General features: G+C 39.6%; 1 protein-coding gene across 2 annotated transcripts in view; it reads left to right on the top strand.

Moving 5' to 3' along the window:
* Positions 1-15,629, top strand: part of LOC131223933 (telomerase reverse transcriptase) — a 181,059-nt gene that overhangs the window by 10,584 nt on the left and 154,846 nt on the right. For both annotated transcript variants that reach the window (XM_058219533.1, XM_058219534.1), the window contains 3 exons: positions 5,518-5,583; positions 5,678-5,885; positions 12,618-13,399. In XM_058219533.1, the coding sequence (XP_058075516.1) occupies positions 5,518-5,583; positions 5,678-5,885; positions 12,618-13,399 (1,056 nt within the window). The remainder of the gene's footprint in view (positions 1-5,517; positions 5,584-5,677; positions 5,886-12,617; positions 13,400-15,629) is intronic.

The raw sequence follows: 15,629 nt of genomic DNA, 5'->3' as shown, positions 1-15,629 counted from the left end.
AGTATTTCTTGAGGAATGAGAGTAGGAATGGGGAATCTTCTGGCAAGAGGTCTTTCACCAACCCAAAAATCCTCAAGACGTGAAGAAGGTTGCTGTCTCTTACTTTGACTCTCATCCTATTAGCAAAAGCTTATGTGACCCCAATTCAAACATCCCCAAACTTGAAATGGCTTTCCTTTGGGGCTGTTAATGCGTACCCAGATGCGTGGATACCCAAAGTATCTGGCATGATTTAATAGGATTTTGATCTAGATTTCGGGCCTGATGAGTGGTCGGGTCATATTTGGGTCCATGGTCTTGGATCTGATTATAAATTGGTTCGATTGGATACTCAGATATATGTATTTAAAATTTTATCCTTCATTTAATTGTATTTATTATCTAAAACCATACAAAAGACATGTCTTTGGTATGGACCTGAACCATGATTTGGTCTTTTACGTGAGTTTGGAGCTGATTTTGGATCCAAATCCGTTCTAAATCCTAATTTTACTTGACAGGTCCTGATGGGATACCCGAATCCAATTGGATTTGGATCCAAGGTAGGGCTGTCAAATGTCAATATGTCAGGCCCTAGAGTTCTCTGACCTAGTCTAATCGGAGTTGGGTCTTGCTGGGTTGGGTTTGAGTCTTTTTTTAGGGCCCGGACTTGGATCTGATTGGTTTTTGCTTACCCCTTAGGGACCCATTGGGTCTTTGGGCCTTGGTTTTGAGTCAGGTTTGGGCTGCACCCCATATCAAATAAGGACATTCACATGGTCGGCCCAGTTGAATGGATGGATTATATGTCATATCCATATGATACGACACATGCAAGGTGATATGGATTGGCAAACCTCATTCCTTTACAAGGATAAATAATATAGCATTACCATTAAATTAACCAGACTTGAGCCGATTTGACCCGATTTTAATCGGGTCCAAGATGTGGACCCGGACTTGGACCCAACTAGACCCAGTTTTTCTACGGGTCCAAATGGCAAGCCCAACCATGACCCGATTACTAAACGGGTTTGAGAAATTGGACTTGAACCCATTAACATTGGGTTGCGTCCATTGGTACCCACTGGTCTCGTTACTCATCGACAGCCCTAATCGAAGGCCTGATATGTGGTGCATATATCTGAATCCTACAGGACGGCAGGACCCAAGTTCAATTCTCTTAGTTGGGTCCGGATATGGGTTCACTGGTATCCGATCCAAACACAACCTGTCGACAACCCTACCTTCTTTGCAAGAGAACCTCTTCCTCCTCTCACCACCCTTTTGGGAACTCAAATCTCTTTCTTTTGGCTAGCGATCCCAACCCTCAATAGCATCTCTCTTCCACTCTTGAACCTCCACCATTACGATAAAAGAGCTAAGTTCTCGGTAATCCTCCCAATCCAATACCCACTTCTTTATTGGGCTTTTGGAGATCCCCCAATTAACGAGATGGATTTGTGCCTGCCTTCTTTCCTGCCCCACAAGAAATCCCTCTTGACTTTCTTGTCTCTTCACTACTTTGGGTTGGAAAGTGGAATGAGATTTTTTTCCACTTTGCTTGAAAGTTGGGAATGATGTAAATATACTAATAAAAATAGGGATCTGTGCAGTGCGGTTTTGGTGTTATTCCTGTTGAGATTTTTTTTTTTTTTTTCTTTATTTGCTAAATATCTTTATCAATTTTTAGGACTTGTTCTTCTGTTGCCACAGGAAGAAATCACAAGGAAGTAATCATCTATTTATTTTGTTTTTCCATTTTTGGTTTTTGATAATGGCTTTTCTTTGTTGTTTTCCTTTTTGGTGAATTCTAACACTTCTGGTACTTTCAAGGGCAAATTAAAGGGAATTCCTAATATGTTGTAGAATTAGATGAATTCATTCAAAATGATGAAAACATACATTGAGTTATGAGTGATTTGGTTTTCAATTGCGGCATTTGTTCTTTCTGGCTAATTTTAATACCTGTAATTCACAGACATGTCATCATTTGTGTTTCTGATTTTCTATCAAATTTTCTTTTAATGAATGTGAAGATATCAGTTGTTGGTTGTTCAACAAATTTTTTTTTTCCTACCATGCTAACCACATATTATTCCTGTCTTTCAGTGTATGAATTTACTCTTCTGCTAAATGGAATGTTAGTTGCACGGAGTGATTTCTTGGAGTTTTAGCTAATCTAGTCCTTATCAATGACTTGTTACAGATTGTCCAGAATACCATAGAGATGATAATGGTCAAATCATCTGAACCTCCTAACGTGATATGCAGTGGTTATGACAAGGCAAGTTTGGGACTTTCTTGTTCTTTATGCTGTTTTTTTGATTGGGTGATATATCAGATTTAGATCTGCTTAAAAACATTTGCTAAGCAACCATTAAGAGTTCTGGACATGGGGATGCTTTATAGTAAAAGAAATTAAAACGGTTCTAGATTGGGATTTTATTTCTTGGTATCCATTGTTTGTTCATGAACTGAAGCATCAACAAAATGCACAATTTTTTTCCCATCTAGATCCCACTTTCCCATGATGCTAGGTTTATATGAATTGAAAGATTTTTTTTTTTCTTTTCTTTGTGCGCACGTAAACTGTTGAAAGCGACCCATGTCTGAAAGAGCATTAAGAAGATTAAATGAATTTAAGTGCGAGGCTTCTTCATACAGTCTCACACATTGAGGATCCAACAAATCGCTCAGCATCCTTTTCTGTTATGGAATGGGAATGCATGAGTTAACAAAGTAAGGAGGAAGATCCATATCTATAAACAGAATTTCGATCGGTAGTTCAAAGATTCAATTGCATTTTGAAGCTGCAACTGAGATGAATGAAGCCACTGATGTGGGCCTGGAAGAAATCCTAGGATTATTGTGATTTGTACATGCGTTTGAATAGGGAAGAAAGAGGATGACAAAAGTGTAGTTGTCGCTTGTCCGGTGTTGTTTGATGCAGTGGATTTCTGTGGCATAATCAAAGATTTTCAGCTGATCCCATTGGCAGCTTTCAAATGGTCCAAACACACAGGAAGGAATCTTTTTGCAGATCCCTTTGATCCTATGGCTAAGATAGCCACTGGTGGATTGTATCCAAGTTCTAAATGTTGCAATAGTGAACGAGGGATGATTGGATATGCAATCTCTTCCCTTTTCTCTCTAGTGGTAGGGTTTACAAGAAACGGGTTAGCTCATGGACTCGGAGGGAGGGAGGGAGTTTTTAGGAAGGCACGATCATGGAATCTTCTCCAGATATGAACAGTCCACCACATCCTACCCTGAATAAACTACACGTGCACCACTCTCCATAGGGGATGTCACATGTGTGGACCCACATGCGTCTCATGTCTAACAAGAAGTCCCAATGGACAGTCCCTCATGTTTAACACGAAATCCTGCATGGGTCTCATGTCTAACAGGAAGTGGATAGTCCCTTGTGTCTAAAAAGAAGTCCCACATGGGACTCATGCCTAGCAGGAAGTACCAATGGATAGTCTCCTATGAAGACATGTGAGGGCATGGTTCCACCATGTTTCTCCCATGAAGACATCTGGGACATGGTTGCACCTTGTTGGGCATTTGTCACCTTTGGATGCAAATGCCAAGCCAGTTAGGCAACTATAGAGAAAAATGTTCCCAAAAGTTGCACTGAACATCAAAGATGGGACTGGTGAGCTACACTGAGCACAATCTATTCGACCAGTGATTGCTAAAATTGCATTGATCATGAAAAAAGATGGATATGATTGCTTTCAAGTTCATAGATCATAGATTAGAATGGGGAATTGTGATGTCCATGTCCTTGTTGACAACACTGTGGGGTCACGAGATATTGACACATAAATGGTTTCTCAGGGTATAACCTGAACAAATTGTTGACCAAATATACAACTGGATTCTTGTAGGAACCTTCAACCCATATCAAACTCAGTTGCAGGAACCACATAGAACCCCACTCTATTCTGAAAAATGAAAGGCCATTTTCTGTCCTGTCAAGCTGAATTTTCCTTCATCTTGTGAGAATAAGAGTCGTTAATTTGAAAAAAAAATCACCAAAAGCAATTTCATTGCCATATTATCTTTACATGGTTTTCATCCTATTTACTTCTTGCATTGATCTAAAAGATAACATCTCTTTGGCGTCACACTTGTGTATTTGTAAAAGATTGAATGTGACTAGCCCTTCCCATTTTAAGAATTGTCCAGAAGAAAGTTGAGGAATGCAAAACATGGCTACCAGGAAAGCTAAAGGACCATATAAGCTTGCTAACAACCACTTTAGCTTACTGTATAATTTTAGCCACGGCTAGAGCGTATGAAGTTCCCACATGTGGCTTGTGAAGAATCAATGACATTTAGGTTTGTTGCCAAAGCTTCAACAAATGGTGATTAGATTGCCATGTTGGAGTCATTCAAAAGTGACAATTTGTGACAAGCATTTTTTAAAAATCAACTCAGCTGAAAAGTTAACTAAGTCAACCTATTAGACATGCATAATAGGTCTAAGTCATCCTCTTAGACATGCATAATAGGTCTGACCATCTTAGTTCCAGCTAAAGACCTGATTGATTGATAAACTGCATCACATTTTGTCAAGAAGGCGGAGCGATCTTAGTTGTTGGAACCATTTCCCAGGCTTCTCCTACTTCGTGCTTGCGCATTGAATCCATGCTCTCCCTCCTGCTTCCAAGCCTTTTATTGATGCTAACATTTTGGAATTGATGCTTCCCTGCTCCTGCATCCCGATCGACTGGTGCTTCCCTGATGCTTCGTGCAACTATAAGCTGGATATGGTGTTCATACATTTTTATTTTTATTTTTATTTTATTATTATTATTATTTTAAATTATAAAAATCATCATTAGTAATGAAATCATCTCTCTAAAATGGCAAGGGGAAGGACGGGTAGAGGTAGGAAGAAAAGACTTGGTCTAACTCAGGATATGGCCATTGATAGAGTGGAATGGCGGAACAAGATTCATGCAGCTGACCCAATTAGTTGGGACATGGCTTAGATGATAATGATGATTAGAAATGATATCATAGAAGAGATTAAAGCACAATTTATTGTAAACCTAGGACATATTGGGTAGTGGGAAGCTGATGTGCCCAACCTGGTGAACATCAATGGGCTAGAAGTGACATTATTTTCACACAATCAATTCGAAATGCATACTAATACATGAAAAAGAATTTCTGTTCACATGTCTGGGAGAAAAATGTATATTGCATGTGGATGAGGAATGGAGCTTGTGGCATGGACACCTATGCGCTAACAGCATGGATGGTAAAATTCTCAGCTTGCTTCTGCTTTGAAGAACTACTAACCATTGAAGTATGGACTTTCTGATTTTTCTGGCACTGATCAAGCTTCGTATGCAAATTTCTTATAGTTATGAGATTGTAATATTTTAACGAGTTCTACTTCGTGGCATAATTTTTAAATCTCATAGGACGTGTGTTGCTGATGTCATTTTCTTTTTCTCTTTCCCAACCACTTTCAAGTCTTCTGACACAATTGAAATGTTCATTTATTTCTAGCAGCAACATCATTTCAGTCCCATTGCTGATGTTCTTACTACATCAGCTTGGTGTCTTCTTTTAACAAGGGTAAGTGATCTATGCTATATTCACGATTAAATGATATTTGAGCTCTGGACTCTTCATTTCTTTTCCTTTACTGGGTTCAAAATGATACTTCCAGATTGGGGATTGTCTCATGGCTCACCTCCTGAAGTATGCATCTATATTTTTGCCCCTTCCTAGAAAGAACCACCTTCAGGTCACTGGTCCTCCTATCAATGAATCTCCTCGACGTCAACGTTCCAAGGTTCCGGAGCATAAAACATTTGGGTTTCAATCAGGGGTCAAAAGTTTTCAACCTTCATCTGTAGCAAACCATGCTGAATATGGTAATAGAGCGTTTTTGTATCATAGGTTTCTCAGTGGAGTTACAATGGTCTATCTTTTCTTCTTTCGGAAGTGGTAGATGTGCATACTTAGGTATCATTCTGTTTTTAGTGGATAATTGGATTCATTTGGAAGTTATTGTAAATAATCTTTTCCATTGTATATTTATATTCCCTTTGTCTTGGTGCTTGATTCATAAAGGTTTCCTACATAAAATCACAAAATACTGAAGTATTTTGATTTCACTTATGTAATTATTTCTTATGGTAAGCAGGCGTCATGTGAGATTACTTCAGCTGTTAGAGTGCTGGTTGATAACAGTGGTTTGCGAAACTCATGATGGATCTAATTGTGGGGAGAATTCTTTCCTCTTTAGTACATTTTGTTATTCTTCATGAAAATTGTTAATGCAATAATATCTTTTTTAGGCTATAATATAAAATAGACAAAAAACTGAGTGAAACATGCATTGCAGAAAAATGCCTAAAAGAGAATATAATAATTCACCTTTTTTTCTTGCATGAAATGCTATTCCTTAACATGGGTGTCTCCCTTCTCTGATGTTTGGTTGGATGCAAGGAAAGGTAATGAAGAAAAGTCATTTGAAAAAGACAAAAAATAAAAATAAAAATCAGTTCTTGTTTATCATTTGAAGAGAGAGACAAAAAGAAAAACAAAAAAAAAACATATTTACACTAATTAAGAAAATTAAATTTGTTTTGATGTTACATTCTATATTCTTTTAACAAATGAAAGAAATTAAAATATAGTTACATATCAGTAATGTTCGTAGTATCAATATCTTTATATGTATCACTGACCGGGGATATGAAAACATTTATCGATATTGCCAATATTAGGTAATGTATGGCTGCAATGGATAAACATGGGGAAAATGATGTGGGCCTTGTGGGGGGCTAGGAATGACTGATGCTTCAGGAATCGCTGTGTGGACCACGATGAGGTCATTAGAAGAATTAATGTTTTGATTGAGTCTTGGGCCTTATTTGTTAGACCAACTATGGCTGGTTCCTTTTTGCACATTTAGTTCCTCTGTGTCTTTTGTATTATTTTCTCACTTTTTGTGAGCTTCTTTATAAAGTGGTTGTTTCTCTCTCTCTCTCTCAAAAAAAAAAAAAAAAAAAAAAAAAAGGAAAAAAAAAAAAGAAAAAGAAAAAAGAAAAAAGAGAGGAGAAAACGGTGGAGTTTTTCAATAAAACTTTAGGAGATGCTAAAAGAAACATTTACATATTTAGAAATTAAAAAATTGCAAAAAAGAACCATATATAATAAGTTTCCATTAAGTAGGGGCCTAAAGAATGTGTTGTTGTAAAAAAATAGTGCAATAGTTACCAGAATGAGTTTATATTTTACAAATGTAGGTACCAAACAATAACTAAGACATTCAAAAAGTAAAGGAACTAAAAAACATACCTATCCAGCCATCCCTCATATGTCATACCCATATGGAGTTACGAAGTGGCTCGAAGTCATCATCGCCGTCCCCACTTGGTAGGCCAAAGTACCGCTGCTCCACGCATCGACAATACTGTGCTTGGGTTGTCGTCTGTTCATACCACTGGAGGTACTCTTTCACATATCTTTGGTACTCATCCTCCCTGAACTATGCGAGCATGACAAGATGTGGGTATTGTGTGATGGTAATCGATTGTGGCTGAGTTGGGTCCTGAGGAAACATACTGATTCCAACCTTGACTGTAGGATAGAACTGAGCCCAATCATATGACGGGTACCTCGATTACCCCCTTCATACTCATAACTATAAGCGCTTTCCTGTGGTTGCATGTATCTGTAGTTGGACGACTGTGACTGAGTGTCAGAGTTGCCATATCCATAACCATAATACCCTCCATGCACATAAGTTGAGATGGAAGTGGAGTTTCCTTGCTCTAAATTGATATCCATCAATGGCAAGTTGCATGCAGAGACTCCTCAGCGAGTGTGACCTTCTTCCCACCCTTTCGACGTTGGAAATGCTAATTGGGCTCTGTTGCTCTTCGCAAGGATAATGGATGAGATCCATGGTTTTCGTTTTGAGTAGCATTGCCAAAGTGGCCCTCCTCAGTGAACTAGTCAATAGATCACTAACTTTGACATGTTGTGTAACCCACTTTGTTGTCACCTCCACCTCTAGCGCTACCATCTCCACCCACCCTACTGTTGTCGCCATTGCTGCCCCACTGGACTAGCCTCCATCCTTGCCGTCACCACCTCCATCAGTTCCATCATCGCTGTCACCCACCACCGCTAGATGTTGATAAAGTCTCATCATCGCTCAAGACTATCCGAAAAGGAGTAGGCTGTGATGTGCATCACTCATATGAGGACATACAAGACTCCTCATCAACGTGATGAAGGAGTCGGGTTCAATCCTCTGCTCGCTCATGACTTGGTGGATTAAATACTAGGAGATGCTACTACCTCGGTTAATAGTGGAGTAGGGCCTCCTCCAACATTATTTAAATCTGCTGACTTGACCTACTCATAAAGTGAGTCCTCAGTGTCATCTGCGAGATGTTCTTGTGCGTGTCCATTGATAACATGTTTAGCCGGTCATAATGTGCCTCTATGTCGCACTTTGCCTGTAGCTGCATCTCTTTTGTCTTCATATTGTAGTGGCAGTATACGAGTTTTTGCAGCTTTTCATAACCTAGTCCGTTCCTCTTATTTATGTACATGAGCAACCATATGCTCCAATTACTCTTGCATGGCAAAGAGGAGATAGTCAGGGCAAGAACACGGGTGACAAGTTACCGCAGTGTGGGACCGTCACATCCATAATCACCCACCAGTCGCCTGCCAATCCATCAGAAGTATGTATTAGTGCAAATGGGGAATGTAGTTGTTAATCACTAACGATACTATTTAATTACTTAAAGTAATAAATTCACTCACATGACATCATCATTTCCCTTGATGCTTTTGTAGGTGTGACTGAGAACGCACTTTTAGTATCTTTAAAGCACATCAGCTATCAATCGTAGATTCATAATTTGTTCTGTGGAGAAATCACTCAGGAGAGATTCAGCGTGAGGGTTTGGAGCCTAGAGATCAACATTGACAGTGCCATCATGTGAAAGGAAAAGGTGGAAAGGGATTGTCGGGACATCCATGATGGAGAGCAGTGGAAATCATGGTTAGTTCCGCTATCCTTTGGAGTTGAAGGATGCACAATCTTCTAAGTTGGTAGGGGGAGAAGGCTTCTAGGGATGGAATAGAAGCGAAAAATTGGGAAAGGACATGGAGAAGGGGTTTAGTGGAAGGAAGGCAGTCAATGCGAAAGGGAAAGAGAAAGGGAAAAGGAAGATTGAAGGCACTGATTTCAAGAATCGAATTGACTTAGAGGGAGAGGAGGTTGAAGAGGAGTGGGTGGAAGTAGTAGGGAGAGAGAAGAAGCTAGGACAAAGGAGAGGGGGTCGTCTGGGAGCGCCTCTTTTGGAACTTTCGATGCTTTTTTGTGGAATCCTTCCCTGTAAAGTGGGATCGATATTCCTTCACTAGGGTCTTCACCAGAGCAAGAGATGTTAAGTAATCATCCCTAGAGACAAGAAGACCGCAAACCTGATGGGCTTTGCGTTTGTGCGTATGTTGATGGAGGAATAGGTGGAGAGGGTGATTGATACCCTCTACGGTAGAAGCTTTAGAGGTTGTAGAATTTGTCCAATGTGCTAAATATGGTTCAGGGGAGATCAATAGAAGGTCAACTCAAAAGGAGGGGGGAATCATCCCTCCCCCTAAGGAGATTCTCGAAGGTAAGGACTCGAGACCTAAAGTAAAATCTGCGAAGGAACTTTCGAAAGAGGTGGTGGGGAACCGCTTCCACACGGAGTTGGCGGTAAGGCTGTCCATTCACAAGATTCTAGAGGTAGGGCCTTTAGCTCAATTGGCTACTCAAAATTGGATCAGCTAGAACCATTGGATATGGAGTCTTCGGGGCAGAGCCTCTCCATCTGTATGACTTCGCAGGTAGTGGAGGACTCAAGTAAGCTACTTAAATGGTTGACGGTGGTGTATACCAAAGACGAGCCAGGTCTGGAGGAGATTAAAAAATGGGTGAAAGAATCTTGTGGTCTATTCGATGGCCAATATTCTTTGTGCACGTTAGGGGAGAACGAGATTTAGGTCGTAGTCAAGCTAAGGGTCGACATCGGCTGTCTTTATTCTTCTTGCAGCGGTGGATTGCAAAAGGTGGTCGGAGGTCTCCAAGTTCAGAGAAGAAGAAGAAGCCTGGTTCCTTTTGTGGGGAGTTCCTTTAGAACTTTGGTCCTCGAAGGTGATTAGGGAGTTAGGATCTTGTTTGGGGAGGTCATTGCCGTCGATGAGGAGACTGAAGTAGGTTCAAAGGTCAGTGCTTGCTTATTAAGAGGAAGGAGATGTCTGTTCCTAATTCCATTAAGCTTAAAGTGGACCAGGTGGTTATTCCTATCAAGGTGGAAAAGGTGTCTGATTGTCGGTGGGGCGAGGTTTGGAAGCTCAGGGAAGCGTAAAGAGTAGTTGGAGTAGCAGAGAGAGCCTGTAGGGTGAAGGAATGCCATTTTCTCTCTTGCGGGGCACCGAATCGACGCTCGAACACGTGTTCTTCTCTCAATGGTGCGATGGGAGTAGGTGGCACCTACGAGGTGTAGACATCAAGGGGGTGAAGGTGGGGTGTGGATGTTGGGGATGAGGCCAAGTGTTTGAAAAATGCTAGAGAACATATGAGAGGGAGAGTTCTTTTATATTTAACTATAGAGAAGATATCATACAATAAATGCAATGGCCGTTATGGCTTTTTTTTTTTTTTTTTTTTGAAAAAAAAAGCCCATTTTGGCTCGTAATGGACCATTACGGGCCAATTTTTCTGTAATGGCCATTATGACCTTGTAATGTGTAACGGTTACCATTGTCACTCTTACATAACGGCCGTTATGTAACCGTTTTGGAATACCTTGCTAGGTATCTTCTATAAGTGGCGAGGATTATGCTATGTAGCATTCACCCTACGATCATGAAACACTCTAGAACTTCTAGACTGTTACACTCTCATCTAGCTACAAGACTTTATCTGAAAACTCTGGAACCTTGGACAGATTTGCACACTTCTCTACAAAACTCTAGCCTATTGTAGAATTCTCTACACTGTTCTACTATGTACAACCTCTATGTGTGTGTGTGGTAGGTCTCAAGTCCAACCGGTTGGATTACAATTTATAGTCCACCCACCAAATAACTTCTATTCCATCATGTGCATGTGACATCCAACCCTTCCAATAGGTTGTGCCGACCATGAGGACCAACTTGCATAAAAATCAGCCGCATCCACTCATTGTGTGTACCACATGTATTTTGTTATTTGTCAATGGTTAGAAAGTGCATTCTATGGTATGTTCCACCTGATGGATGGATAGGGCTGATTTTTGCACAAAATAATCCTCATGGTCGGCCCAACCTATTGGAAGGGTTGGATGCCGCACGTACATGATAGAAGGGAAGTTATTCATTGGTGGACGATAAATTGTGGTCCGACTTGTGACCTCATATGTGTATGTAATCATGTATGTGTGTGTGTGTGTCTATATATATATATATATATATATATATATATATATATATATATATATATGCATACACACATATACATATATACATATATGTATGTATGCATGTACATAGATACGTATGTAATATACGCACAAGTAGAGCAAAAAATGGTTGTCCCTAGATTAGCCTCCACGCATGTCGCAACAAGCTCTGGATACATTAGAATGGGATACCATCTTAGGATTTGGTCCTATTATGTGCTGTGTTGGTAATCATGTCTTGGTGGGTTCCCTTATGTTTGCCCAGAAAACGACTCGAGCAAAACTCTTCCTGTGTGTGGTGCTTTGATCTTAATTGCTTAGATGGCTGTCTGTGATACTACCTTGCTTGCTTCTCCTTAGTGAACTGCATGTACTAGTTGTTGGGCTGGGGTTAATACTAGGTGAGACTATTGTTGCATGTGACTGGTATCAATGCAAGCCTCTGTCATGGCCATGGTTCAAAATCTTGGTTTTGGGGAATGACTTGTCCAGGTCTGAAACTGGTCACTTCAACAAAACTGATAGACATGTTTGACATTGACTGAGTCAGAAAACCTAAACTCAAACATTAAAAATACTTTTGTAGAAGTCATTAAAAAATCAGCCATCATCATCATCATCATCTAAGCCTTATCCCAACTAATTAGGGTCAGCTACATGAATCCTTTTCCACCATTCCACTTATCAAGGGCCATAACTTCAGTTAGACCATAGGCCATCAAGTCTTTTCTACCCACTTCCTTTTGGGCCTTCCCCTTGCCCTTTTAGAGCCTTCAACTTGTACCAAGTTTCTCCTTCTGACTGGCACAGTTCAATCATTAAAATATCAGTAAGAATTATAAAAATTGATCCGAAGAAAATGATAGACCTATGAGCTTGTAGGATTCTTCTGTTTATCTAATGTTCTCACTTTAGAACGATGGATTTGTGCTTTCAATTCAGATTCTTCTAAGAACCACGATACACCCTACAAAGATGGATTTGTGGTTTCAAGAATTTGAATTTGTTGGGTGACATTCTCTTTTCATCGTAATGACTTGTCTTGTAGTCATTCTTCTACATCTAGTTTCTTAGGGAATTGATTGGACCATTATATTCCATATATGTTGTAGGACTTGATGAGGTTATGATTGATCTTGTGCTTTTCATTAGGACAACGAAAGAAGAGGCGAGCTGAAATGGAAATTGATGATAAGTTTATGTGTGATGCTACTGTATCTATGCAGCAGCCCAGTACATCACTATGCACTGATAAATTGACAGGTTCTGTTATCACTGATGTTGGAGGTAAGCCCAAAAAGCGTGTCAGGCGATTTCGCTGGCAGCGATGTAGAAAGCGCAGGATGATGGATTTCCGAGAAGTAAATGTTCTGAATGATTACTTCACTTCTAATAATGTTAAAGACAACTCAAGTGGAAAACTAGAACAAAGCTCTAATGCTGACTTAAGTTATTCTGGGAAACGCAAGTGGTCATGCGATGTAGTGACACAGAAACATGCCTTGGAAGGACAACAACTTTGCACTACTGAATCCAATGCTTTGAAAAATGATGAAGCGATTGTCAGTGTAAGTCTGCACCGATCACATCCCAGAGAGATGTATCTGGAAGAAGTAATCTTCCAATCTTCAGGAATTGTTATCGACTCTGATTTGATTCACGTTAGTCCAGAAATATTAGAAGTGAAACAAGGTGCTTTTAAAAAGTCTCTGTCTTCAGGAATTGTTATCGATTCCAATTGGATTAGTACAGAAATCAACTTGAGACGAGATGCTTTTAACAAATCGCTATATTTGGAAGGGACTTCAGCGAATCTGTCGAAGGGATCATCCTGCGATGTCACACATTCTGGTTCAAGAATTGATTTCCCCCAAAAGGTGCTTCCCTCCCAGGAGTTTGAGAAGCAATGTCCTTGTCTGGTACCCTCTAAGAAGGTAATCTGAGGGATACATTTGCTAACAATATTCAATGATTGTTTTAGTGCTATCCAGTGTTTCAAATAGCGCCCGTAGCGTACGCTACGTAGCGTAGCGTGGCTGTAGCGCTATGTAGCATCCTAAATAGCATAAATCCCCTGTAGCGTTACAGGGGTCGTAGCGTACGCTACAGCTACGTAACGCGTAGCGTAAGCTACAACGTATTTTTTTACTATTTTATTTTGTTATTACTTTTTTCATGTTTTCTTTGTATCCAATGCTGAGGAATGTGACACTTGTATTGTACTTGATACTTTTAACCTATGGGATTTTTATTTCTTTTCATAATTGTGACTTATCGTTTTAATTAGACATTATTAATTAAAGTGCTTTGCTTAGAAAATTGTTGATGTGATAATTATTTGATTTGACTTATATACGTGGATTGGCTTTTGATAAATGATAACTAATAAATCATTTGAACATGTTTATAATTGATAAAATGAATAATCTTTTAGGCATTTTTATATTTTTCTTTTCCTTTTTCCACTATTTATTATATTTGTCCTATTTTTAAATTAAAAAATAGAAGTATCGTGTAGCTTATGCTACACGCTACATATTTACACTACACGCTATAGAGGGCTGAGTGCTACGCGTCCCGCTACCACTATTTAAAACACTGGTGCTATCTACCAACTGACATTGCTATCTGTTACCGGTTATTTTACTTTAACCTGCATCCTTTACTGAGTGTCATATATCTGCAGTTTTGAATGCCCCAAAGTTGTGCAATGAATTGATAAATGTTATTATCAATTATCATTCAATAATGTGGATAACTGAGTATCATATATCTGCAGTTTTTAGTATTGTACTATGTAGGGATTTTTAGGACATGGTCCATCCATGGTGGGATGGTAGGCGCCTGGTATGGATAATTGAAACTTGGGCGTGTCCCAACTTGTCAGAAATGAAATCTTGAGTAAATTGCGCAAGGCCTTGCATCATAGATCACCATAATTCCTCCCCTTAGACTATTGATTTATTTTTCCAACGTTCATTTACACATTATGGAAATTTATACCTTGACTAACATGTTTGCTTGATGGGGTTTTGGGAAGACAGTAGTGGTAAGCATAACTTTCGAAATTCATTCTTTGGATCAGGACCTACCAAAGAAGGTAATGTTCAAATTTCCAGAAAAAAAAACAATGAACAAATAATCTAGATTTAATACCTTATATTGATGCGGCGAAGAAGAGATTGATGATGCCGTTCTTCTTTGAATCAAAGAAATCTCTCTTTGGTCTATCCTCAATTAAGAACCGATGCCCAAACAAATCTAGATCTAACTATAGGGCTGAGATCTAAATCCATGGGCTAAGATCAACCTAAGAGATGTACCATATGTGATGCGAGAAGGAGAAGACTGACTTCTTTTCTTCGCTACCATTTTTTCTCTTTTCTTTCCTCTTGTCCTTGGAAAATTTTTCATTTTCTCACGAGATGAGATGCTTTCTCTCTCTCTCTCTAGAGCACTTCTCTCTTGAGAATGGGATCTATAAATAAAGGAGGTTAGGGTTTTGGTGCTTCACCATGATTATGGAAGTCCACCACCTTGTGCACTTTGATATTACCTACATCATCAAAAGTGTACACCACATCAATGCACCCAAGCGGACCATATCCCTCAACCATTGTGGCTACCTCCAAAAATCCAATCCTTTATCTGAATAACAGGCTTTATGTTTTTAAGAAAGTCCAACAAACCAGCAACCTCGACTATATCCTTGTCCGTCATGTTCCTCCGGCAAGGAGGGGACCACACAACCATCACTCCGTCAAGGGAAAAGAAATCTACAACAACAACAAAGCGGTCGGAAGCTAAATGGGCTACTCTCTGGAAAAGATCCTGAAGCAGCTTGTCTCCACACCACGCATCAACCTAGAAGTAGATACAATTTTCATTACCTAGTGTATACGAAATAACCCTACAAACTATATGCTCGGTGGCTGCTATCGCTTTCCAAACTGTCAAAGCTCTATGGAGAGAGGAAGTACTCACAATCCCCCCACTCCCCCGGACACCTCATCCCACTTAAGAAGATGAAATTTCCTTCCATCATTTGTACTTTTCCAAAGAAAGTCTCTTCTTAACTTCCCAAGTCTATGTAGCACCGACGAGAGACATTTGAATATAGACATGATATAAACCGGCATATTGGAAAACTCCACCTTAATAAGA

The sequence above is a fragment of the Magnolia sinica genome, chromosome 13 (assembly GCF_029962835.1).
Source record: "Magnolia sinica isolate HGM2019 chromosome 13, MsV1, whole genome shotgun sequence".
NCBI lineage: Eukaryota > Viridiplantae > Streptophyta > Magnoliopsida > Magnoliales > Magnoliaceae > Magnolia > Magnolia sinica.
Note: the sequence above shows the minus strand (reverse complement) of the source record. Positions and strands in the feature narration are given on the sequence as shown.